This window comes from Parasteatoda tepidariorum, chromosome 8 (assembly GCF_982258835.1).
Source record: "Parasteatoda tepidariorum strain Cologne lab strain chromosome 8, Ptep-v5.0, whole genome shotgun sequence".
Lineage (NCBI taxonomy): Eukaryota > Metazoa > Arthropoda > Arachnida > Araneae > Theridiidae > Parasteatoda > Parasteatoda tepidariorum.
The window spans coordinates 77892496-77920434 of record NC_141762.1 but is presented as its reverse complement, the minus strand read 5'-3'; the positions used below and the strand labels follow the sequence as shown (position 1 = coordinate 77920434).

The 27939-nt window shown below is 28.0% G+C and overlaps 1 protein-coding gene across 1 annotated transcript; it reads right to left on the bottom strand.

The window, feature by feature from the left end:
* LOC107454912 (furin-like protease 1, isoforms 1/1-X/2) lies at positions 1–27572 on the bottom strand. Its single transcript, XM_016072255.3, has 15 exons — positions 27025–27572; positions 23012–23110; positions 20961–21062; positions 20103–20231; positions 18394–18470; positions 17173–17261; positions 15731–15903; positions 14135–14347; positions 11983–12083; positions 11802–11905; positions 9960–10077; positions 6919–7068; positions 5477–5616; positions 3976–4149; positions 1–2521 (listed from the first exon to the last, which is right to left on the bottom strand). The coding sequence occupies exons 1-15, from the start codon at positions 27202–27204 to the stop codon at positions 2388–2390; spliced, it is 1983 nt and encodes a 660-aa protein (XP_015927741.1). The 5' UTR covers positions 27205–27572; the 3' UTR covers positions 1–2387.
* Positions 27573–27939: the final 367 nt, after the last annotated feature.

Genomic DNA, 27939 nt, shown 5'->3' with positions numbered 1-27939 from the left:
TGTGAATAAAGTCAGAAAAGTGAGTATTTTGTTTGACAAGAGAGCACCACAAGGGTGAAAGTAGGTCTTAGTTAAGAATCCCATGGATAGATGACAGCACCACTCATTTGTGAGGCAACTTACTACATTAAGACATAAATCTGAAGAGGAATGAAATTTTCACCAGATCTCTGTACTTATGGTACTGCTCAGTGATCGACCACAGGACTTTTCATTCCTCCTATTTTACGAGCACATAGTATATCACATGTATTAGGTGAGCATTAGAAGAGTCAAGGATTGAACCCCAGTCCCTCCAAACCAGAGTCTGATTTTTTAATCACTCGCCTTCAGTCATGATAAATCATAATGATTTTTTGAAAGCCATACTTTGTTTTTTAAGCAAATGGAACCAAAATTTCAAATTAACTTTGCACCTTTGTATTTTTAAAGTAGTTACAATAATATTAAAATAAAACACAAGGTTTATTAATTCCCAAATTATATTACACTGTTTGTCATACAAGTGATTTTTCTACTAATTTTAACTGGTGAATTTCATATGATTATTTTGCTTTCTCTATAAGCAAATCTTTGATTTGGCACATTAGAAGAGATTTTGTTTCTTTCTCATTTATTTAGAGAAAAAGTAAATTTTGTATATTTGATACTTATATATCTGTTTCAACTAGATCATAAATATAAATTGAAAGAGAGTACTTTGTTGTCTGTGAGATGCTTTGCTGAATTATTACTGTTGAAGTGATAATTCTTGCTTATTGTAAAGCGTAATTTATTTATTTTTTAAAAAGAGAAGTTACTGTATGTAAAAATGCGAAAAATCAATTTAAAAAAAATTAACTACTGATTTTGATGCCTAAATGAATAAATAATACTACCTCAGAAGTGCTAATTGGAAGAAAAATAAAGTGTGTACTTTTTCCACTTCAGGTGAAACACCAATGATGTGTAAAAATATATATATCTTGTCTGCATATTTAGAAAGAATGAAGAATAACAACACCAATATGAAATTAAGAGATTCCAAAATGGCAAGAAAGTGACAATGTAGAAATAAATTCAGATCAAATAGCTCCTAAAAGTGTATAAGATAATGCAAGTGTAAAAAAGTGATCATATAAATATGTTGTATAATCTATTGGTTAAGCCATATTGGTTTAAATGGCAATCAAATGCAAACATGATATTCCCTATTTAAAAACAATAAAAAATAAAAATAATATGCACATAACAACAAAAAAACATAACCCTGAGAACACAAAACACTTACTTAAGATACATGTTAAAGATTTCAATAAATAAAAAAAATTTCAAGCAATGTAAAAGATAATATGATAATACATTTACAATTAGGTAATATTAAGTAACTTTCAAGCACTAAAACTCATTTGCAAATTAAATCATAGTAAATATCATTTAAAAACAGAAAATAACAACAACAAAATTATTTTGATGAATAAATTCCAGATGATAATAGTAACAAATCGATACCAAAAGTCATGTAAAAATAAATAAATAAACATTTATTTTGATAACTGTCAAAAAAGATCTGTCAATAATTTAAAACTTATTATTCTGCAATTGGCCTTGTACAATGCACCAGATCAACTGTTGTTTAACTGGCATGTAAAATAAATAAATAATTTAAGATGTTAGCAATCACGGTTCTTAATTGATAACATCAATTAAAATAGAGAATTGAAAATTATTTCTTTTTCAGCTTGTTTCAATCACAAACCCTAATTGTTAGCATTATATGCAAAAATAAAATTGAGAAAAATTTTGTTAGACTTCCTTACTGATTGCTTTTCCCAACTGATTGATACCTTAAAAAAAAAATTTCAAAAAAAGACAAGCAGTCAATTTGAAACTCATTAAATGTTAGATATTTTCAGGTGAAACTGATATCTCACTAGCAAGCAAAAAATTGAAATAATTTTCAATATGTTGAAAATCATTGTTTTTAATTGGTAACAGCAGATCAAAAAGATAATTAAAAATGACTTTTTTTTTTCAACTGCTATCAAAATTCCTATTTGTTAACATAATGTTCAATAATAAAATGGAGAATAATTTTTTTAGATTTCATTAATTAAGCTTTTTTAATTTGATTAAATTTTATATTCAATTGGTACCTTTAAAAAAAAGATAAACAGTAAATTTAAAACTTATAAAATGTTAGACATTTGCAGTTACAACTGATGTCTTACTTGCAAGAAGAAAGAAAAAAATATCTTTTTTCAATGTTAACAGTCATGGTTCTTAATTGATAAGAACAAGTAAAATGGAGAATTAAAAATTATTTCTTTTTCAATTGTTATCACAATTCCTAAATGTTGACATTATGTACAAAAATAAAATTGAGAATAATTTTATATCATAGTTCATTAATAGTGAAGGAAAATAAATGCACATAATAACAATAGAAATGCATTAATCACTTCAAAACGTAGTTCAGTTCCGACATTGCTTTTAGATTTGTCGACACGTGTAGTTCCATATTTCTTAGAGGACATAACATCTGTAAATAAAGATAAAATGTTGTAATGTAAATTAATGTTGTATAATTTCTAACATTTCAACAAAAAAAAATTTATAATTACGTGTCTCAAAAATTACATTGAATTTTAAAATGCAATTAAGGAGATGGAAATAGAAAATCAGGGTTTGTTACACATTGCTTAGGAACTTATACTAACAAAGTTTCAAAATAAATTACAAAGTTGGTCAACAAATGATACTGCTAGTTAAGGAAAAACTATTGGCCATTGTTTAATAGTAGTACAAGTACAAGTTAAGTTCATGTTTTTAAACAAAATAGCAAGTTTGAGTCTTAATATTATTTTAGCATTCTTTTCAGTTTGGTTATCAGGTTTTCATTGTGCTTTGAATAATCCTTCTGCAGTGGCTTATTTTTGCTTATCAGAGAGCTCGGATTACTATTTAGGTCAAGGTCTTTGTTCCCTCTATAGCCACACTGTTTCCCTTTTTTTCTGGGTCATTATCCAGTTCTTAAAATCTAGGCACTTTTTAATGATATTACTGAAACTAAAGGGTGGAACCATGAATCTACATCTATGGACATTTGACTAACTGAAACCAATGCATAAAAAATGATCTTGTAAAATCAATGAATAATAATTAGTATTAATTAGAAGCTACATAATCATACACAAAACTGCAAGTCACACATTTATAAAATTCAAAACTATTTAAATTTTATTTTATCCCCAATTTTTGCTGCCCTTCCCAGTAATTTTACATTATTAGATAAAGAAAAAACTTGATTCCTGAAATTTCAGAAAAAGAAAACAAATATTAACCATTTCTTAATATTATTCAGCATCAAAAAAGATGCTATTGAACAAGGCCATTACAACACTTGATAGTCAAATTTTACCACAATCCTGCAATTTCCTAATAATTTTTCACTTAAGTATGAAACGTAAATTATTTTTTTAAAAGTTGATTTTATTTGAGTTGATTTTTTAATGAAGTTTAAATAAATTTCATAAAAGTAAATATACAGAAAAAAAGCATGTGGTTTCAGTTAGCTTGTAAAACACTGATTCGTCTACCCCACATGATAATCTTAATAGTGGTAACATGGGATAAAAATCAGAGATAAGTAATTCTTAAAGAATGTGCAACTCATTTCCACTTCCTCAAAGTAATTCATTTTTGAATAAAAAGAGAGTAAATTCAGTAATTTCTAAAAGTTATAAAAATATATTCCCCAAAAATATTTTTTTTATAGAGATGAAAATTCGTATAAAAACTCTTCAATATTTTTAAATATGCTAATGATTTTGCATTGTTTTCATTTGTACTGTTCTTATTTGGTCACATACCTATTTGAAAAATCAACAAGTTTCATTTGGTAAATAACTGCAATAAAATTTGTTGCTTTCCACTTTAGTCTATTTGTTCTTTATCTTAAGTTACCTTTTAAGTATTTTAACATAAAAAGCTTACCAATTTTGTGTCCATTAAAATATTTTCGTGTTTCCCTAAAAGGAGGATCTTCCAGAGACGGTTCTTTTTTTGGTCGTTTACGTTGACGGTTCAGTTTTCTTTCAAAAATAAATTCATCAGGATTTTCTGTTGTGCCATAGATTACAAGATTCCAATCTTTCAATCCTGCACGTCCTACATTAAGCAGAAAGAAATTTTAAAATGTTACATTTAAATTGGAAAAAAATATTAAACAAAAAGGTTTTTTTTTTTTAAATCTAAAAATAATTATTTATCTGCAAGGCTTTAACAAAAGACATGCCTACTAGAGATGAGCTTGGCTCGCTTTCGGAGGTCCCCATCTGATCAAGCCCAAAAACTTATTATCCGAGCCCACCCGATCCTGAGGTGGACCAAAAATACATCAGATAAAGGCCAAATTTTATGGTCTTATAGCTTGGACTTTCATGTCTAAACAAGGGAATTAGTAAATTAAAAACTTTTTATCTCTAACCTGTGAAAGAAAAAGTAAACCAACTAAAACTCCAAGATGACTAAAACAACAATTAAAAAAAAAGAGTTCAAAATCTTAAGCTAAATAAAAGTCATTTGGCAATAAGCACCAACCTCACAAAGCTAAAGCACCAAACAAAAATAGCAGACACCTGTAAACTTTTATACTTTATAAATTTTACATTTTTTATACTCGATAAACAAAAAATAAGTTTATTCAAAAGTAGTAAAAAAGTTTATGAAAAGTTTATCATAAATCTGAGCCCACAAGAACTTGAAAACTTTCTTCAGTAAACAATCTTGAGCCTGTGTCCTACCAAGGCTCAGTCTGAGATCATCTCATCCCTAATGACTTTCCCACTTAACAGAAGAAATTATAGAGGTTTTAATGCTTATTGGATGCACAACAAAATATAGGTATGCAAGGGAAGTTTTTCCTTACAGGGATTTTGTTATAGATAGTTTTTTTTAATAGAGTTTTCGACGGGACACATTTTTGTTTTTATATGTTAGTAACGTTTAAATGGGATAAGTAAACATTTCCAATAATTGTTCATTGTTTATGAACTTTTATCAAAAACTTATTTTTTTCTATAAAATTATACTTTCGGAAATTACAAATGCTTAAATAACATGTTTAGTAGATTTGCAAGTTTTTGTATAACAATTTTCTCTGAGAAAAAAAGAACTTTTAAATGCAAAAACTGCCTTTAAAATAAATTAGTCATATTTTTGATAAAAAATAGGGATATAAATTTTTTTTTTTTTCAAAAGAGTTTGAAGGTGACACATAACTTAGAGGGTCTTCCTAAATACTAGATAGTATTGAGACCTATAAACTAAAGGAGTTCAGAAGATGGCAAGAGATAAACTAAGGAGACTCCCTAAAAATAGAGTGGGTTATGACATGCTAGGATTATGTAATAATATGCTTTCAGAAAAGTCATAAATTTCACTGCTCTTACAATGCTATTGTATTGAATAACAGTCATTTCTAAGATAAACATACCTCCAGTTCGTCCATCATTAGAAACTTCTAACTTCCACAAGCCATTGGGATTTTCTCCCCACATATGTACACTCATAAAAGGCCAGTTGTTAAATCCCCCTCTAGTTGTATCAGGAGGACGTTGAGCCAACAACATGGATCTATAAAAACATCATTACTCATATTATATAAATATATATATTTATAGTAAATTTATACTCAGTTAATAAACTAAACTGTTAGTTTGAATGAGACTAAAACGCAAAATTATCTCTGGTACTCAAAGAATTAGAAAACTTTTGAATATTTTTCTGTTTTTAAAAGTCAATTTGTACAGAGTGTTTCTAAGGTTTTAGTCATGAGATAAATTGTGAAAGGTGATAGAGTTTACAAAAACGAAATTATTTTTGCCTCTTTGTAACTATGTTCATTGCCATAACTATCACAAAATGCATCTTTGCAACTATGTTCATTGCCATAACTATCACAAAATGCATCTTTGCAACTATGTTCATTGACACCACTATCACAAAGTGCTTCTTTACAACAATGTTTATAATAAAGCACATGCTCAGTAGAGTAGAAAGAGTGATTGGTGAACAGTTCTAAAGGTCCCAGATATGCCTGGAGTTGCAACAGATAGTCAAGCAATGAGGAATTAAAACCAAGAAGCTCGGAATAAAAATAGCAGTCTAAATTATATACTCCCATATTTCCATCTTCAAAATTTGTCTTAAAAAAGACAAATTATGAAGATGGAAATATGGGAGTGTTGGCATATAACTATTCATTTGATACTATACAGCATATGAAATATAGATGGCAAGAGTATGCTGCCATACACTTTCGCAAAAATCAAGATTAGTTGGGACCAGTAGTTTTTATTGCGTTAAAAATAATTTAACTGATCTTTCATAAATAAAAGCTTCTAGTTACTTCCATAAGAATTAATTGATGTACAATAAATATGACAATAATTAAACATCAAATCAGTTCAACAAACTGACAACCAGGTGATAGTAGATAACCACTTTAAAATTTAATAGTGCACCATTATGCAAAAAGTACATCTGGTAATGAATGAATAAAAAAGATCTTGCAGAAATTATTATATAAATAAGCAAAGTTTTTCTTTTCAATCTTCATTTCTCTAAACATTTTAGACTATGTATATTTATATAAAAAAAACTACGTTTTAATAGGCTACAGCAGTCCTATAACAGTCGAATCATCTTAAGTGAAAGAAAAGTTATACTGTGAAAAGTAAGAATAATTCATTCAAATTCTAGTTAGATAAACAATATTATGTATTTTCTTAACATAGTACTTATAATACATATCAGCTATCTTCAAAGAAATTAATAAATATAACTGCAGTTATGCAAATCAAACATTTTAAATTTGAACTAATTAGTATAAAACAGGACTACCTCATATATAATTACTATCGAATTACTAATTACCTTGTGCCCATAGGAGACGTGACATATATGTGCAGTTCACCTCGCCTGGACGCAGTGACTGTTATTCTAGCCTGAACATGTTCTATGTATCTAACTTGAGAGCAATTTGCAGATAGATAAGCTTCCACTTTACTTCGAGGATGAATATGTCTAAAAAAAATTACAATTATTAATAAATATTTCAATAAAAAACAGGAAAAAAATCTTAAATTATGTGTGTATTTTAATTAACATATGAGTAATCCAAAGAATACTTTAAAGGAAGAGAATTTTTTAATGTTCTTTTAGGTACAAAAAGGACGAGAATTTTTTAATGTGCTTTTAGGTACAAAAAGGTTGAGAACTCCTACATTTCAATATCTGCTATGTCTCTACAGAAGAGTTATAAGTTGCTTCCTATACAAGTAATATTATCAACTTTTTGTTAATTAAAAGAAATCTCTTTTAAATTTAAAGACATTATTAACATTTTTTTTTAAAAATCAAATATAGTGTTTCAATTTTTAAAAAAATATGAAACATGAATGATAAGTATAACACTTAACTCAAACTAAACTTTAGGGGGGGGAATGCTACATTCCATCAAAAAAGTTCTTTTTTTTTTCTCTTTTAAACTATGGCAAGAGTTAAAGATTCTCCATATTCCAGATTTCTAATTTTGTTTCCTTGAAAGCATATTACATAGTTCTAAATAATGTAATTCTCATAACATTATTGAATTATTAAAATTACACACACTTAAATAATACAAAATATTATATGCTTCAAGTCTAATTTTACACAATTGCATCTCCTTCCATTTAGTTTAATAATGATTTTAAAAAAATTTCAAATAATTATAAAATTAAATGTAAGAAAAATATTAAATAATTAATAAAAACTACTTTTTGTAAGGAACTATCTTTGATCTATAACTGTGTGGAAAGTTTTGTTGAGTTACTTAAATAATTTGAGGGACGAAGTAAACTATGTTGAAAAGTAATTATGTGGCACAAATTTTTGAACTCTCTGTTCTCACTAAACCTAGGACCATTTTTACCAGATAGCAACTATCCTTGTCCATATTTTAAAGCTCAAAATTGTAAATATGCATAAAAAAAAGAAAGAAACGATAGTTAATTATAATTTAATTAAATAAGACTTTTGGTTCAAATTCCCAAAAAGACAGAAATGTTTTTAGTTCACATAAGATATTTTAAATAAGAATAATATACGCTAGCAACAATTTGTGATGAGTTCTGACGGTCTGTGACCTAAACTTTTGAAAAAACTGAGAAATTTTAGGCATATTTTCAATTTTATTGCATTATAACATCTAAATTCTACACAAAGTTTTATTGGTTTCCCCCCCCCCCCTAAAATGCCATAAAATTTTAAATTGTAGAAAGACAAAGAAAAATAATAAGTGCGAAATAATTATGAATATCTATAAAGAAAATTGTCATATTTATATAACACTGAATTGTGATTTACTTTATGAATAAATAGATTTTTTTTTATAATGAAACATATAAAGTTAGCATTTAATGCATAAACTTTATGATGCACTTGAGAAAATATTAACAATGTCAAATTTCTATTTGAAAAAATATTCTTTTAAAAAGGGGTAATCTTCTTTCTACCATGATTTTAATACAAAATGTATTTCTATGATGAAAATCAAAATAAGGTTTTTATATTTTGATTAGATCTTTGAAATGTTTATCGGGTTATCTGTAAACATAGTGAGAACCATAGTTTAACGGAATTGCAAAACAGAATCTGTTGTTATTATTATTTGTCTGTTTAATTTTTATTGTGGGGAGTGTTTAAAGAGGCATGAATTTAAGTCACATTATAAGATAAGTCAGTAAAACCATTATCATAATTATGTGCTAAAACTGTTCTTACTCCTGGTTTTTATATCATGTCTTTAAAGAAAACAAAATCTCATTAAAATTTACTCTGGTTTTTTTCTTATTGCTGTGCCTTTCTTTGAGACTTTATTAAGTGATAATCAAAGAATACATAGGTGTTTTCTTTAAATATGTTATAATATTATATTCTTTTTTTTAAAATAGTACCTATATTTGAAACCTTAATATTTTCCTTCAAACATTAGACGAAGCAAAACAAACGTTTTAGAATTTAAGTATTAGAGTATATTTTTATAAGTATTAGTGTAGAAAAACAGTCCCATTACACATATTGAAATTCTATACTCTTCTGCCACCGACTACCTCAGTTTTCCTTTATAAAACACAGAGAGCCAAATTAAACAGTCAAATAACATAGCAATATAATTTGTCAAAAAATTGCAGAAAAACAGTGTTACAACTGGTTTTGAACTTTGTTTGTACCTATGTGTAGAATTTAGCAAAATTTAAAAATTAAGTTCTCCTTGGCAGCACAATATGACACTCAGTAACCTTCATATGTTTTATTTGGAGGGATAGTTTTAGGCTAAAAACATTTAAAAATAAGTGTAACACTTTTTTTCAACCAAAGAGAAAAAGTTTGCTCACTTATGACCACTGATTCTGATTAAACTGTTTGATCAAACTTAATGTGCAAGGATATCATCCTTAGCAAAATTATATGCTCTTTCATTTTTGTGTATACAAAATTTTGTGTAAGATCTAGATGCTGTAAAGAAATAACCAGAAAAAAAATGCTTAAAACTTTGCAGATATCTGGCTCTCAAAAGTTTAGCTTACATCAAAAACCATCAAAGACTCGTATTATTCTTATTTGAGATGCCCTATGAGAAATAAAATCCTTTTCAGCTTTCTGAGTATACATTAGAGGCACAGCATTTTTTCAGATCTAATTTAACTGGGTTATCTGAAGAAGTAGATTTACCTGTCTTATTTCATAACTTAAAATTCAATAAAAACTTAAGAAATGCATATTGAAGGTTTCCCCCTTAAATTATTAAGATTTCATGTTTTCTTCTCAGAAAATCTGATTATTAGATTATTTTTTAAGAGATTCAGAGTCTTTTTTATATGAACAAATACAAATCATAAACCAACATATATAAATCATAAACTGGTACACACTGGTTTAGATTGCGTCCTCGTATTTCACAAATCTTTTGCTCAGGAACAGTCATCCACATCCGAGCCAATCCAACCATAGCTCCAGCATCCATCATTCCATATCCAAATGAGTGACTCACTACAAATAATATAAATACTTTAAAATTAAATAAAATTGACTATTTTGAATATATTATTCATTTTAATTCTGAAACAAACTGAAAAGATAAGTCAGAAAGTATATTGTCCAGCAGTGCATTATGTCACTCGGTTAAATGCATATTTAAGCACACAGTCTCCTAAAGATCTAATGGTATAAATTTACAGTTCTGTGGTTACATTAAAATTTTGGTTTTGGAAAGGCTTATTTATATATTTTAGTCTTGAGCAATTCTGAAAACAAAATCTAACAAAAAATCACAAATTGTTTTTTTTTTTTACTGGAATCAAACTTATGTTTTTAATGTGTCATTATACTAAATAATTATTGAGAATGAATTGCTTACTACCGTTCGACAACTTGAATTACAAAAATTAGTCTTCTTTTTTTTAAAATTTAATTTTTAATTTGCAAACAGAATCAACAGAGAATTAGTTACAAATTCCTCTTTCTGTTTCAAATAGTTTAAATATTTTAAAAGTAACAAAGTATGCAATAAAAACAATGATTTTTACGGCAAAATAATTATATTTTGCTAAAATAATTACATAATATAATTATAATTTTTTTTTCATTAACTAGTTGATGAAAATGTAATGTATGAAATGTAACATGCATGAAAATGTAAGTAACAACATTTTATACAAATAGAAGGGGGTCAGTTAAGTTTAATCAAATTGAATGTAAGATTGGGTAAATAATGCAAGAGATTGTATGGTTTAAGGAATTTCCCAAAGACGGCTGTAGTAGGAGGAATTGCTTTAACCATGGAAAAGTTTCCGAAAAGCGTAGTTGATTTCTAGAAAATTAAAGGCTGAATCTAAAACCTTTGTTAACAGCAAAAACTACATGTAAAAACTAAAATTCCAATGAATTTTAAATTAATAGTGTAACTTGTAACTATTTTAACATCTGAGCAGAATGCTTTAATGTATAAAAAAATACTATTAGAAAAATACCAACAAAATTTTAAATTGTGTAAAAAATTTAAAATTTAAATGAAAAGCACTTTATGTAAAATTAATCAAAAAGATGGGACATAAGTACTTTCAAGGAGCAAATCAAAGCATTTTAAGTTACAATTTCAAAATAATAGGTCACAGTTAGCATAACAGTTTCAGAATAGTCTCTGCTTTTAGTATATATATAAATAATAATAAACCTTCAGAAACATCTGATCTTAAATGTTTGCAATTGATTATTTCTGAGTTAAAATTATTGAAAATCAGTACGGAATTGATTTAAAAAGAAAGCACTATTTTATTACAGAAATGTTTTTCAAAAAGAAATAAATATATTTTCACTGAGAGTTTCTAACTGTCTAACAAGTGTTTGGAACATTTTCAATGCTATAATTCTTTCACAGTTACTGTTATGCTAAGTAATGAGTATCTCAAATTGAAAAACTTAGTAGTATTTGAAGATAGATAAGCAACATCTTTGAATACAAATAGTTTATCAGATTTCGGAGCATGTGCTTGACATTAAGAATAAAACAAGAACTACTTTAAATAAGGCGTTTCTAACAGCAAAATATATGTTGTAAATAGTTTCTAGATGTTTCTGTACATTCTAAACTAGTTTTCTAAAATTTAAAAAAAAAATTGCTTAAAGATTTTTTTGACTAAATTCTACAATTTATTTAGAATAAGAAATAATAATAGAACAAATATGGTGCAATAATGAGACGAACAAAATATTACCATTTCTCCCAACACCATTAGTAACCCAATCACGAGCAAAAAGGTTTGATGGATTAGCCGTCCTCACAACAATGTGCTGCATATCACGCCATGTTAGTTTTGGGCTAAAAAGTAAATATGAGTGCATATTGAATAGAAATATAATATCAACAGAATTACATGATACTGAAACCTAACTTACTTTGCATCGAGTGTAAGTGCACATATACCAGCAGCAAGAGGTGCAGATGCAGATGTACCAGTATGAGTGGAAGTACAGCCATGATGCAAATCAGTTGTCACCTTGAAAGAAACAATTTAAATCTATAAACATACCAGCATTATAAGATAACATTATTACATATTTAATAAATATACACAAAGGATCTTCTTTGGAGAATCATTTAATCATATAAGAACCACCTAAAAAGTTCTGTAAATTGCTGAATATCTTACATGCAACGCTAGTTTAAAATGCAATTATGTGCATGCAAAAGAAAATCCCTCAGAGAAGAAAGTAAGAAGCTGATGAAGATGAGACTGCTGCAAGCTGTCTAATGGTGTTGTGTGAAAACTCAAGTCAAATTAAAATAGAGCAACTAATAAACATAAAGTTTTGTTAAAAAATAGGTAAAATGGCTGCAAGGAATTTAAATATTTCATGGTAGGTTACAAAAATTAAAGAGTAGATAATATCAGGAATGGTCAGAAATATGAAGGAAATCTGAGGAAAGAAAAAAATGATAAATAACTGATTGAGGAAGCGTGCCTATACTTGGGAACTGTGAGGATGACTTATAAAACTGTAGGAGATTGAAAAACTTGGAAATGGATGTATATAAGAGTAATGATGGGATATGAGAGTTAATTTTTAAATAGCATAAATTGCTGTAAACCTTCACAATGGCTTAATTCTGTTTTGTTTCAATAAAGTTTTAAATTTGCTTCACATTTAATGAATTTATCTGGATCATAAAATAGCACTAAGAAAATTTCTTAAACGGTTAGCTTCTGTTTTAACAATGTTATCAGAATTGCATATAGTGTTGGTTCAGGTGCACAAAATGCATGTCATAAACAGAAAATATGTTTAATAGGTCATACATTTCTTAAAGAAAAAATAAATCATTGATGATGAGTCATAATTGAAATGATTCTCAACAAAGGGATGATCCACAACAATGAGGGAGTGTCACAGATGCTGATGATGATCGGCAATAGAAATCAGAAAATTTGAGAATAAAATATGTTAGCATCATCATTCACAAAGATTTGAATGAAGACAAAATCTGTCACCATTTTATGCAACACTAATTGAAGACGTTGAGCAACAATGCTCCAATCAATTCAGGTCCTCACAGCACCCATTCCAATAGATTTACAAACAATGTCAAAAGTATATTGTGGTGGCTAGCTTGGTTAGCAGGGTGCTGGACTCACGCTTCTGAGAACGGGAGTTTGAATCCAGACTCCAAATGGCAACTGGTGCACGTTAAATCTGTTGGGTCACAAAGTCCTCCATGTTCCCATAACAAATCAATACCTCTGGGGGTTCTGAACTGGAGATTGGCCGCTCTCTGGTTCAGGTTAAAATTACGATTTGTGCATGTATGAATGGGTTCACCATATAAATGGGTGTGGCAGAAGTCAAATTCTTGGTCATAGATGGCGCCACTGGAAAAACAAGAACATTGGCATTCCCTCTGCCTTAATGGCCAACAACAACTAATGTTGCTTTGAAAGTGAATAAAGATATTTTGTTCCCATTTTTTGTTTTACACTTTAATTCACTGAACTTAATAGATGCAGCTTGTATCATAATATTAGTTGATAAGAGCAAAAGTAACACACGTTCCTATTGGTACCCCACCTTTACTCAATTTTTCAACTTTCAGCTTTTAAGTGGAACTAGTTGCTTCTTTAGTTTTTCTCCGTTTTATTTGGGGAGAAAAATTCAATGCATTGGAAAATTATAATTTTTTTTTTTAATTTGTTAATAGTTGCAGTATACAAAAGTCAAAAAGAAATTTAATACAAAATATATTAACTAAATTTAATCACATAATTACATACAATATATTTAATTAAATACAATATATCAGAAGTTGACAAAATGCTAGGTGAAATGAGTTCATTTAAAATTAAGCATCAACGAAATTAATGTTGATGAAATTTGTTCTTATAAGAACAAATTAAAATTGAATATTTGAAAAATTTATCATAGAAAATATAGGTTATACTATGTAATACTTTCAATTATGCAATTAATGATAATTCTTTGCACACTAAAGACTTTCTAATCTTGGGTTTTAACATCTAAAATAACATAAATGCTTAGGAGAAGATAAACTCACCACTTGTTTTTCACCAGAGGATCCACTGCTATATGTAGTGGCAAGAGTGGAAGAGCACGCCTCACTATACCAAGGCACCAGACCATGCTCAGTAGCACTACTAATGGACAGAGTATAAATGGAATTTGTATAACCATCACAGTTACAGTTATCAAATTCTCTACCACCATTGCCAGATGCCCAAATGAAAATTGAGCCAAGTCCACCTCTACCCTAATGGGAAAAAATACAAGAGAATTAGGTGTAAAAAAGAGATCATTCAACAATTTAAAAGTAATAACTTTTGAGCTTTCAATAAAAAGCCAAAATTTTACATTTCATGCTGTTATGAACTAAATTTAACTTTGTGAGACAAAACAGCTTTTTTTTCTATTTCTGTAGCAGTTACATAATGTAATATGTCATTGAACTTCTGTGCTATATCTTGTTCTGTTCATTTTTTGACACATTGATTACAGTCATATAACGACTCCTATTCTCCAGATGAAAAAGAAGGTCATAACATGCAGTCTTTATATGGGCAGTGCACTAAATGACACTTAATATTTAATTATATCTAAAAATTACCAGTCTAGTTTTAAGAAAATTTGAATCAGAATTAGATAACTTTCAGAACATTTAATTATTGAATTAACATGCTTTTTTTTTTCAATGTTAACATAAAAAAACCTTTAACATAAAAAGTACTTTTTAAAATACTTTATAGGAGGAAATTATGCTTTAAATTGATGGCTATCAGCGTATCTGGATAGTAAAGCTGATTTGTGCATGAAATTGCTTACATTGTGACAGTCATGGCAATAAACATGAAATTACAGAGCCTTAACTTCCATGACTCCGGCCCACAACAGGGCACTGCGGAAATTATTAGGTGAAAATTTTATTTGAAATAATGATTTGATTTGAGCCAGACAATTTTTAAAGAAAACATAAATCAAGATAACTGCAAAGGACCTAATTATTTGTTACAAAACAAACCACAAAAAGGGACTAATATTTTTTTTTTTAAAAAGTGAATACAATTGTCAAACAAGAAAAGTAGGATTGATAAACTTAAGCATTCTTTGGAAAGAAATTTACACTAACTCTGAATGCATTCATTTAGACTAATAAATGCATAAGGCACTTCAGGCCAATTTGCACATGGCAGAACAATAACCAGCTTTGATTATCAAAACAATGTTACCTATATTTTCCTAACTTTTGTACCATAAATCTCGATCAGCTAGTCTAAGAATCTGTATCTTTTTCCATTCAAAGAAGTTTCAATATATTTCACACTTAATGTGCCACATACAAAGTGTCACATTTAATGTACATTATTAAAAGTAATGTGATTTAAATAACTTTTTTCAAACTTATTCTAAATCAAACTAAATATATTTCGGTCACAATATTAGAATAAACTGTACATTGTAGATGTTCTAATAGGTACAAAAATAATATTGCACATGTAATAGCAATTAGATCTTTACGTATTGGTAGTCATAAAGAAAGGGTCGTTTAATGAGGGTCATACTAAAGAACTCAGATTGGATTAAGATTGCTTTCTCTTAAAAAATAAATAAAATAACACTACATAATACCACTACTTACATTTTCAACTCCTTCTTGAAATGCTTGGAATGCTAAATCACTGGGTCCATCAACAGTTTTTCCATTGTCATCCGGACCCCAAGATGCACTATAAATATGAATATGTTGGGAATTATGACTCAGTGATCGAGCTTCCACCGCATCTGTAACATCGCCATCCAACATTCGGATTCCTAAAACAATTATTTCTTTGTTAATAGAACACTTGTAAACTGATTTCAAAATACAGAATTACGTTGAATAAAATAAAATTACTTAAATTTTAGAGTGAATCTTTAAAGTTTGCATATTTGTAGTTCAAAAACTGTCCATACAGTAGGCTCCTAACTATTTGGACTAATATGGTTGAAGGATAGGCCGAATAACAAAATAACCCGTTAAGACCAAGTTCCACTTGGTGCCCTTTCTCCCATTTACAAACAAAAAACATGTTACACATTTTAAGATAAATAAATAAGACAACGATAGTTAATGTTTATTAATAAATTACACAAATGAGAAAATATGACTAGGAAGAGCAAAAATGTACAAAAGAGTGCATTAGCATTCATCATTATTTCCTCTTTCTCTCTAATGACAAGTTTTACTACAAATCAGTTACAAATTACCTCATTTTTTACAAGGCTGGAAAGTATGAAGGACAAGCCAGGTAGTTGGGAGTCTACTGCATTTTGTTTCAAATATAGAATTACAATTTCACTGTTTCTTCCATGGAACTAAAAATATTTACATATTTGTATTATAAGTATTGTCTATATTTTGTCTAAAGCAAGCCAGGTGGCTGAGCCTTTAGTATACCTGACTGCAAAGCCAATGGTGGAGGGTTCAAACTCCACTATAGGCATTATTGTTTCTCTCTGTGTGTTGACCTCAGTTGTGTGATGTGTAAATAAATGAGCTGGTGGCAGTGTTGAGTGGGTAAAGCTGCTCATCTCTGTGACTTATGTTCACAGGTGCTCATCAGGTAAAATTAAATGAGCAACATTTTTGTCAAGTTCAGTGTGTGCCGTTAGAACAAAAAATATTTTGTTCCAAGTTAAGATCTATCCATTAGGACATAAAACTTAGTCTTAAAGATAAAAACTAATCTAATACTAGATTATTAACTCTAGCAAGTTTAAGAAGCATAACACTTATAACATTTCCTGAGCTTGTAAATGTCAGTTTTTATAAAAAGGTGTCGGCATATTTGTATTCCTAATCATGTCTATACTTTGTTTCAATTCATTCTAGCATAAACTTAATCTAATACTGAACCATAAACTCAAGCCAGTTTTGAAATGTTCTGTTTCTAACATACCAATTTGGTAAAGCTACTAAGCAATACAGCTCCTAATCTATAATTTGGTGAAAAGAAATAAAAGAAACCTAAAAATGCAGGAGACAAATTATTAGTTGCAGAATATCACTCATTAAAGTTTAGTTAAATGCTTATAGCTTACCACCAACACGAGCTCCATAAGCGATTCCTACAGAACATAGGCTATTATTCGCACTGGCAGCAACTTCTCCAGCACATCTTGTACCATGTCTAAAATAGATTTAAAAAAATGTTATTTCATAATGTAATGATCAGTAACTGCATTTTATTTGAGAAAACATTTTACACTATTATCCATCTAAATAAATCATTCGATAAATATGTAATAATTAATTTTTCTATGGTATTTCTTTTCTCACTTTTATTTACTTATTTATTTTTCACATGGATGTTGAGCCAGTTTTGCTGCAATAATTTTCAAAGTGAAAGCAAGATAGAAAAAAATTATATCTTAAAATTTAAAGAATATTGGCAACAAAACAACAAAATGTGTTGTTTGATCTAGTAAAAATTTGTCCAAAAAATCAATCAGTAAAAAATTAGCAAGAGTCAAAAAACATTTTGTTCAAAATGTAGCTATCATTCCAACAAAGCCAATCAACTTTCAGTGTCAATGTCTAGAACACAGTCTAGAATAAGTTTATTTAAATGAATTTAATGATTCACATTTAGCAGATAAGTCATTAGCCCAGATAATTGCAAAATGAAATAAATCTGAAATAAAATTTTGTAAGCAAAAAAAAAATATTTAAGAAGCAGATTTTTGGCATGGAATACACAAAGTTAAGCATAAATGAATGATGGGATTTTTAAATAATTAAATTTTTGAAACTACTACACACGTTACAATAAATGAATTACAAAATTAAAATTAAAGGAAAATATACCAATTTTTTTTTTCAGTTCAATATGTAATCCTTTTGTTAAGAAACAAATATCTAATCTGCAAATTAGTTTTCACACATTTTTCAGCTTTACACAGTCAGTACTTAATGTTGCAAAAAAGCATTTTTTATGTCCTAGCAGTGTTTTTGGCAACAATTTATGATCTCAGTATTAAATAGTGCTTAAGAGTGTGCTTGTTACAAGTGATTTAAATTTGATCACACAGCCATCAAGAGCCTTAATCTTGCGATAGTGAATTTCTTTTACGAAATTATATCAAATATTTGTAATTAAAAAACAATTTTTTTTTCTTCCTTAATTTCATTTACTATTTATTGTAATATGCGTAGCAGTTTCCAAAATAAATACAATGAAATAAAATGGCGCAATCTTCCTTCATCATGCAAACTAAAGGTAAGTTTTTTAAATTATATATATCCTAAAATGAATGTAATACCTGTTTGAATCTAGCTTATCGTATCGAGGTTGGGGATCAAAATCATGATCATTGATATCACAGCTAGCATCGGGATCCTAAAAAAGGAAATAAATCAGTGATAAATTTATTATCCATTTTAAATAGTAATTATTATCCAATATTGCTGCCTCCCACTTGCATCAGAATTCTACATTTATAATTTTTCCATTTAATTTCAGTTTTTTCAGTTTTTAATTATAAATCTAATTACATGTTTTAATAAGAAGCATCAAGATATGTGGAGGTTTTAGTAGTCATCATTAAATTAAAAAATACATCAATAGGCAACAGATTGGGCAAGTAACAGACCAGGCAAGACCAATAGAGGATTGGTATTTCCTTAATTCTCCACAAATATATAATCTAATATATATAATATTGCTTAATGTATAATAATAATTTAAATCATCAATATTCACACAAAGTTAATTTTACAACAATAACTAGACTGTTAAAATAATTTTTTAAACAAAGCATTTTACTTCGAAATTGAAATTATTGAATGGGTATAAAGTATTAGAGGCTCTAAAGTAATTGTTTATTACATTATTTCAGAAACATATAGTTTGCATTTTTTAATCTCAAGTTTTAGATTTCTTGATTAACAATTGAATCACTTGAAATATTTACTATTTTCATGACCTTTTAACATTAATAAAAATAAAGATCATTATAAATGCTCATAAAGAATTTTAAGACAGTAAGATAAAAAACTATTCTGAATTCATAACATTCTAAAATATAACATAGTTTTCATATAGAGAAGAAGAGGGAGAAAGACCCTCTTCTTTATAAATCCATTTTGACAATAAATACAAATTTAAGATATAAGACAGACACATTATATATGCCATCTTCATATTTGCATCATTTAATTTTGCATTTCTTTAAGAATGTTTCATTTTTTTACTCGATCATCGGTAATTAGTGTACAAGATAATTGATCTCAGAAACATTTAAAATTATTTTATTGCTTTACAAGGATTCTATTATTTTTAATCTCAAAATCTTTTTATAAAAGGAAAAACCATTTTAATGCTTTTTTTTCTTCATTTTAATTGTTTGAAACAATAATTTATTAAAAAAATCAAGTGATTATTTGTTTGATGTAAATTGTGAAACCCTGTTACAAAAAAAAAAAAAAATGAGATTGCAGCTTTTTTGAAACAGGCATCAATGAAACCAAATGATGAATAAATAGAAAAAAAAAATAGAATTCACTGAGATTTATAATTTTTCCATAGTTATGGAGTAATTTTTAGAACGGATTTAAAACTGAAATAAATACATAAAACAGAAGTAATTTCCTTAGTAAAATGAAATGATATAGCAACAATTTACTTTTTTAAACATTAAAATAATCTTCAGAATATTTAATTCACGTTAAAACTCATATAAGTGTAGGAAACTTTGCTTAAAAATTTATCGTTGAAAAGAAGTTCATACCTATGTAATAATTAAGTAAAAAGATATTTCGTAAAATGAAATCATGTGAATTAATTAGTGCTACTTGTAAAAATTAGGTTACATTTCCATTTTCAATAGAGAATCTAAAAAATATTCAAGGTTTCAAAATCAAAAAAGGATGAAAAAGATTTTTATGTTTAATAGATAAATTTTTTGTCAGAAATGTAAAATTGTAATGTACGCAAATTTGATAAAAAATAAATTAAATAAAATGTGCTTACATAATTGAAAACAAGATCGGGGTGATCTTTCTCCAAGCCATCATCCAGAATAGTGACCACTACACCTTTCCCAGTAGCACCTGTGGCCCATGCAGACTGCACATTCATATCAAATCCCCACCCTCTATTCTGCAAATAGAATAATTTCATTGTAAATTAATTAATTGTAAGAATTAATTAATTAATTAATTGAAGATAATTGTAAAAAAAATATAATAAACTGTTTTTTGTTTTTTTTTTTTTTGTTTCTTCTAATTTCAAAATTACTTTGTTTTCAGGCAGATCATTGCTTGTGTTGGTCACAAAGTATAAATATTTAGTTTAATGTTGAACATTTTGATTTTAAACTTTATGAATTAAAAAAAAATTCAACCAAATACTAGATAAAAAAAACATTTGTCATGGATAAAAGTTAGGATTCATCATTTTTTTAAACAAAAAACTACTTTGCACTTAATGGGGACTGAAAAGTATATTAAACGTTCATGCTTTCAAATTCAAAATAAAACCTGATAAAAATTTAAGCTATCTAAAATATACAGAAATGCTGAAGAAATGTTCATTTAAATGAACAAAAATTTACAATGTAAATATGGACATCAATATAAAATGTGTGATATAATTGCTATTTAAAAGTGCTAAATAACAACCTATATTTTCAAGAAATTGTTTTTAAAATATAAAATAAAAGTGGTTCCGGAAAGGTTTAAAAATCGAATTTATAAAAAATTCACAGACCTTTATTCCTTTAATACACACAATTAAAAAAAAATTCTAATACAATGTCAATTTATTCAATAAAAATCAATATAAATCCAATAATAATAACTATAAACCAAATAGCAAGAATATATTTACCAAATACCACATTTCAGGCCATTTTGGATCATTTAAATCAGCAGAACCTTTTAAATCTCTTTTGACCCTTTTCTTAATTACTTGTTGGCTATATGTTTTTACCTGTAAAAAAAAATAATAATAATAAAATTTATGTTACTTTTAAATGAAATCAAAAGAGAAAGTCAAAATTACATTGTTCATAATTGTGACTTAATAAAAAACTAATTACAGTAGGGAACCGATTATCCGGAATGATCGGGACCATCGCTATTCCGGATAACTGATTTTTCCGGTTTTCTGAATCACTACAAAAAGCCGTTTTTTTATTGTTAAACCCAACTAAAAATAATTTTTTTTGGAAATAATCTTAAAAAGAAGGAAAAACGATGAAGTAATATACTAATGATTATTTCCAAAATGATGGTAAGGTAAACATCTTTCAAAAAAGAAAGAAAAATCCTAAAATCTTATGAAGAAATGTTTTTTTTTTTTTAAATGACGGGAAAATTTATCGAATTTCGTTCCGGTTTTTTGGTTTTCCGGTTTTTTGGTCTTCCGGTTTTCTGATTTCCGAATAACGGGTTCTGTACTGCACAAACATTTACGCAAACTTAAATTATTGACACATTAATTATTAATTGACTCAAAAGCACGCATATGATCAAAACGATTCCTAGGAAGAACTGTTCAGTTATACTTACTTCACTTATATTTAACTGTTAACATAAAAACTATTCTTAATTTGAAATTAAGTGAATATCAACTTGTAGCATTCAAACTAATTTGTAATTTTTTTTCTGAAATTATATAATTGGCAATCCAGATTATTTTCATGCACAGGATGAACACAGTAGTATTTTTATTTTAGAAAAACAAACTGGGCTGCCTACTAATATTATATATTACTCATTTGGACTACGATGGTTATTGCTTATGCTTACATTTTTTGTTAATATTCTTAAATATTAAAATTAATGTTATTTCTTCGATAATTTTTAAAAAAAAAAAATTCATTTTCTTTAATGTGCAAGAATCTAAATTAATATCTGATACAAAAAGAAACATTTCAAAGCCCTGATTTGTTATCACATTATACCTATTTTTGAATAACTTTTTCTTTTTAACATGGGTGATAAAAGCTGTCAATGTGTCTGGGTTGGACTAAAACTTTTCTTTTCATTATTTTTTCAAGTTTTTCTTATGCAGTTTTATTTAAATATGCAAGAATCCAAATTAATGTCTAGTACAGAAAAAAAAAAATCATGATTTTGGTTTGTTACCACACTGTATCTATTTTTCGGGAATTCTTTTCTTACCAACAACAGCAATAATAGCTGTCAATGTAATATTTGGGTTAGGCTTGTGTTCACAGAGATTAAAAAAGTGATGCAATGATCAAGAGAGTTTTGCCGTACATTAAAAAAATCAACATAAGCGAAGTAAAAAATTTTTCAAAATTATATTTTGTTTAATCAGTTTTTTGAAATTCTACTTTAAAGTTTATTAGCAAAAGAAGGAAAAAAGTTGTCAAATAATTTTTCTCGAAATCTATTAACAAGCACTTATGTTGTTTCTTCAATTGCAAGGCAGAGTAGGGGTAGCAAAGTTATTGCTGTAATACCTTCACTGATGTTCTTATTTAAGCGCAATTGCTTGGAATTGATATTGTTTTAAAGTTAAAGAATTATCCAGTTGTTTTGATCAATAATGGAGTTTCAAAAGTCAAATAAGAAACCATATGCATAAGCAAATTAATCATAGATGTATTTTTAAAGGTAATTGGGATTGCATATCATAAATTTTAATAGAATACACTACACTAATGGTTTCAAAGGTTAAAACATTACCTGGCAATTCCTTTTTAATTTATTACAAACTGCACAACTGTACAGATAAGCAAGGAATGTTCAGATCAATTTTGTGGGGATGAGTAGAATCTTTGTGTGCCGGGTGCAAGCCTGTCATTTTTAAAGGAGTTTTATTTTGAATTGTGATCCAGAAAGTTGTGTTGATGGTGGGAAAATATGAAGTACATTTAAAAAATATATATATTTAAAAGTGTATCATACCCTTGTATCACTTGATAAAAGTTCATGGTGAGGCAAACTTTTATGTAAGGATCTTTTCACAACTCTTTTATGATGCAAATGATAATAATCCCCAAATATCTAAAAGAAAATAAAAATAAAACATATACAATTTGAAAGATCAAAGTAGTTAGAAGTCTTGTGAGCACTAACTTGGAAGTTATACCAAGAAATCCTTTTTCAATGACACATATTATATAAATATTTATTTTTTAAAACTGAAAAGAAGTATAAATATCCATAATACATTTTTAAAGTTAATATGTCCACTTTTATTATTGCACAAGTTCCTTTATGTTTCTCAGAGTTATGATTGTGTGTTTGGTACTTAGGAGTAGTCAGGAACGTTCCAATGGTTTTAGAATAGCTTACATGAAGTAGTCTGATAAACAGTTCATACAGAAAACATGCAGTGTGAAGCAACAATTTTAACGGAAGTTGTAATTAAATTTTTGTTTTTAAATATAACATAAATAATCTTCAGCTTATTCATTCACAGTCATGATACTATACAGGGATCAAATTTTTTGTCCGCAAAATAATAACTTAATTAAAATACCACAGATAGACCGACATCAAGTAAGATTATGCAGGCTTCAAATTAACTAAGTTTTCCCTCTATATTAAAAAAAAAAAAAATCTGATATCAAAATGTTATTGATGTGCTCATTATCTTATGAATTATTTTAAGACAAATTTTAAAAAATTTTTTCACTGCATAGTTTAAATTAGCAAAAATAATTAATAGGAGAATTATGATGTAGCCATTTATTCTTATGCCTGAAAATATGCAAGTGCAACATGTCTCAATTTGTTTATGTTTGGAATTATTCAATAGTTTATGGTAAGGAATTTTCAATTTTTGTGAATGTAAAGGAAAAACTAATCCTTAAAAATTATGATTTTTGCTACATATTCTAGGCTATGTTATAGGATTGACAATGTTTGAGTTTCAAAATGGAAAGGAACCTGCTGTCCATTCCATTACTAATCAGCAGTAATTATTATACATGGTCAATTAAAATCAGCACAGTATTGACACTAAAAAGAATAAAATATGTACTAAATGAAGAATGCCTTGATGATACGAAACCAAAAGAAAAAGAGCAGTGGATCTTCGACAATGCTAATGCTGCGGCCTGAAAAATTTTGAGGAAAATCTTTGGATCTCTTCAAGAGAATAACGTATGGAGAATTCTTTACAACCACGAAATTTACAAAAAATATGACAAATTCGGTGGGACCGACATTGTGAGAACTATTAAAGCATCACGCATTAGGTGGCTGGGCCACCTCTTCAGAAATTCTGATGCCGTCCCTGCCAAAAAAGTGACTTTTTCCACAATTGAAGGGACGAGACGTAGGGGACGACCACCTACAAGATGGATAGACGACGTTGAAAAGGACCTCAAGCTGTTGGGAGTCAACCGATGGCGGGCCGTCGCACCGGACAGGGCCAGATGGAGGAAAATCTGCGAGTCAGCCTTGGCCTGTGAAAGGCTGTTGCGCTTATGAAGAAGAAGAATGCTGCGGCCTAGATGAAACTTTCCTAAACAGATGAAGAAAGTTTACAATTTGCTTATATGGACAATGCCAAAACTCGAAAAATTGATGCCAGCAACGAAATAAAAAGCATAGAAATGAAGGACAAAGAAAATATAAGTGACTACATAGCAAGAGTTGGTGGACTTATAAACAAAATGTGTCTGTCTAGGACTAGGAATTTCAAAAAGAGAGCTGGTTTACTATGCAGTAAGAGGATTAAGAAGAAAATTTACAAAAATTAGCGAAATCCTAAAAACAGAGAGAGAAAAGCAACTAGACAAAGTTCTCGAAATTCTGAGAGAGGAAGAGAGCATGTTAAAAACAAAAACAGAAAATATTTCACGAAAAAGTGAAGCATTCTACATAGAAACTGGAAATAAAAGTAACACGCCCAATTTCTGTTATATCTGCAAGAAGCCAAATCACATTGCGAAAAACAGTTATTTAAAAAATAAACCCCTTTCTACTAATTCTAACGATCATTTCTGTGTAATTATTTCCTTCGCAACTAATTATATATCACAATTTAACAAACATCATGAGAAAAAGTACTATATTTTTGTTAGAAAAGTTTTGCAATATGTAAATGGTTCAAAAGATAAAATTTTGTTTTATGATAAAGAATTTCGATTTTTAAACTGTAGTACAGATGCAAGTCTGGAAAACGGTGAAGAAGTTATAAAACCTTTTCAGGAAGAGTAATTATTTTAGGTAATTCCTTCATCATGTGGAAAAGCAAAAAACAAAGAATTGTTGGACTCTCAACTCGTGAAGCAGAACTATTTACTATAGCTGAAACAGCAAAATTTCATTAATGCTCCAACTGAAATTTATTCTGATAGACAAGCATCCATTGATCGGTTAAATAATGGTAAATCATCAAACAAAACTTGACATTAAATTTTAATATTTCATTTTGTTAGAGATAAGATTGATGATAAAATTTTAAAGATAATGTATCACCCCTTGGCAAAATTGTGGCCACATGGCGATATTGCAGCAGAACTTTAAAGAATTCTTGCAGAAAGATTTTTCTTTTCAGAAGTAAAAAAAATTGGTTTGCTTCTCTGCAGAAATTTACACATAAATTTTGAATCTCACATTTAAATAATCACTTTTTGAAGAGCTCAATTTAAGGCAACATCGTAAATCCATTATGTTTGTATTTTTAGCAGTTATTGACATTGATTTTAACATAGCTTTTAGATATTCCGATATATTTCAGGAGAGATGGTAAATTCGAATCGCGCATTCAATCATTTACTTTTTAAGGCAATGATCATTGCTTTTGATTTCCACATGCATATTTCTTTAAAACTCTGCATTTTTTATATGATGTTATTTATTACAACAATCAAATCTTGAAATGAAACATGCATTTGGGTAACTCTTTTCCGAAGAGTCTGATTCGCATGATCTGGTTGTAGATCTGTTTTTCAGTAATAAGTGCTTTGGATTTCATGATATTTAATTATTTTTTTAATGTAATAATGATTTACAAAATGCAATAAAGGAAAAAATTAGTGTGTCCCCTCCCCCCCAACAAAATGGGAGAATATCACCCATAATATTAGAATCAAAAATATTTTACATATTCAATTAACATACTAAAAAAATTACATTGTTATTTTGTTTTTCTAGACACAGCCTTTTTGTTCCCTTAAATTAGCAACATATATCTTTGTTATTATTGAAAGCGTCTTGCAGAAAAATATTATGGCTAGAAAGTTTCGTCGCAAAAAGCATGAAAAATTTTTACCACATCATAATATTGATGACAATATTTCAGATTTCTTATCAAGATGTTACATTTGATAAGTTAAAATTTGCTTCAGAAAAATTTTTATTTTAAAACTCATTTATGTGGATATGTGATTGTTTTTCCAAAAGTAAAACCCTTTTCGCACAAGGGGAGTGTAGTATTAAATGATTCTACAAAGGCTTTTTTAATGACGCCAGATGGCGCTCTATGTGTTTTTAATTGTATTTTGTATCTTGTTAATAAGTGTTACTTTGTCTTCAGTGCTCTTGGAGTAAACTTTATTACAAAATTAAATTTAAAATTTTGCTCAGCTTATAACTAATTATTGAGCTAATTAAATTATAAATTGCTGAAAAACCAAGTATCATTCAAAAATAAAAGTTTAATATTTTAACTTGTCCCAAAGAGAATTTCTTAATTAGAGAAAAAAATGTCTTTTGTAAGAAGTCATTTCTCTCACATTGTAACTTTTAAATTTAAAGGTAAATTAAGACATTAAAAGACTATATTGGATATAAATTTCAAAAAAATAAATAAATAAATAAAAAAAACAGAAAGATAATTTGCATGTTAAGATATATTTAACACCTAATTCATGTACATTCTAAAATTATTAAACGCTTTCGAAAAACTTTAAGGTAACAGTTTTTGTATTATTAAAAGTCAACAATTTTACTAATTTGCATACATGTCCAAGGTACTCAAATCCATGCTCTTTAGCCACTTGCTTTGCTATTTCAGGACCACCTAATACTTCAACTACGAATTGATGGGAGTAAACATGGAAGCATTCAATGAATTTTATGGCAATAGAAGAAAAGAAAAGCAAAGAGAGAGCTTCAATAAAATATCGCAGATCCATTTTCATTACGTTGGAATAAGATCGGACGAATAAAATTTAATAAATATTCCTTCATTGAATACTAATGTTTGTAAAACATTGTCTGGTACAATGTTGAGACAAGAGTTTCCAAAAAATATAAGCAGATCCCCTGACAAATATGTCAAGGCAAGATGACAGATTTAACAGATCTGTCATTTCAATCAAGATGACTAACACAAAAATAAAATGTGTATCATGATGTAAAGACACATTTTAAATTTTTTTAAAAACTAAAGTAAATAATTAAGGAATTCATTAATAAACAGCTATTGTTTGAAGTATCAAGGTTGATGGCTGTATTATAAACAAATTTATTAAACAACAAACAACTAAATTTTTTGAGTTTCACGTTTATGGCTGACTTAAGCTTATAGCTTACAAAGCTATAAGTAACGAGGGAAAAAAGAAACCGAACAGTGCAAAAAATAAATTACAGTAAATATTAATTATTTGTTTAATAATAGCCGGGAAAATGTTGAATTATAAGTTATACAATATTTTAAATCATTTTAAAGTTTGTAATTTTCATGGCAAAATACAAAATTTTAGCGAAATCAGGTGAATAATTCCTGAGAAATCAAATTTTAAAAAAAGCAAATTTTAAAATTCGATTTCTCAGAAACTGTTCGACCGATTTCTCTCAAATTTTGTATTTTGCTATGTAAAATTCGATACTTTAAAATGATGTAACAAATTGTTTACCTTACAATTCAACTATTA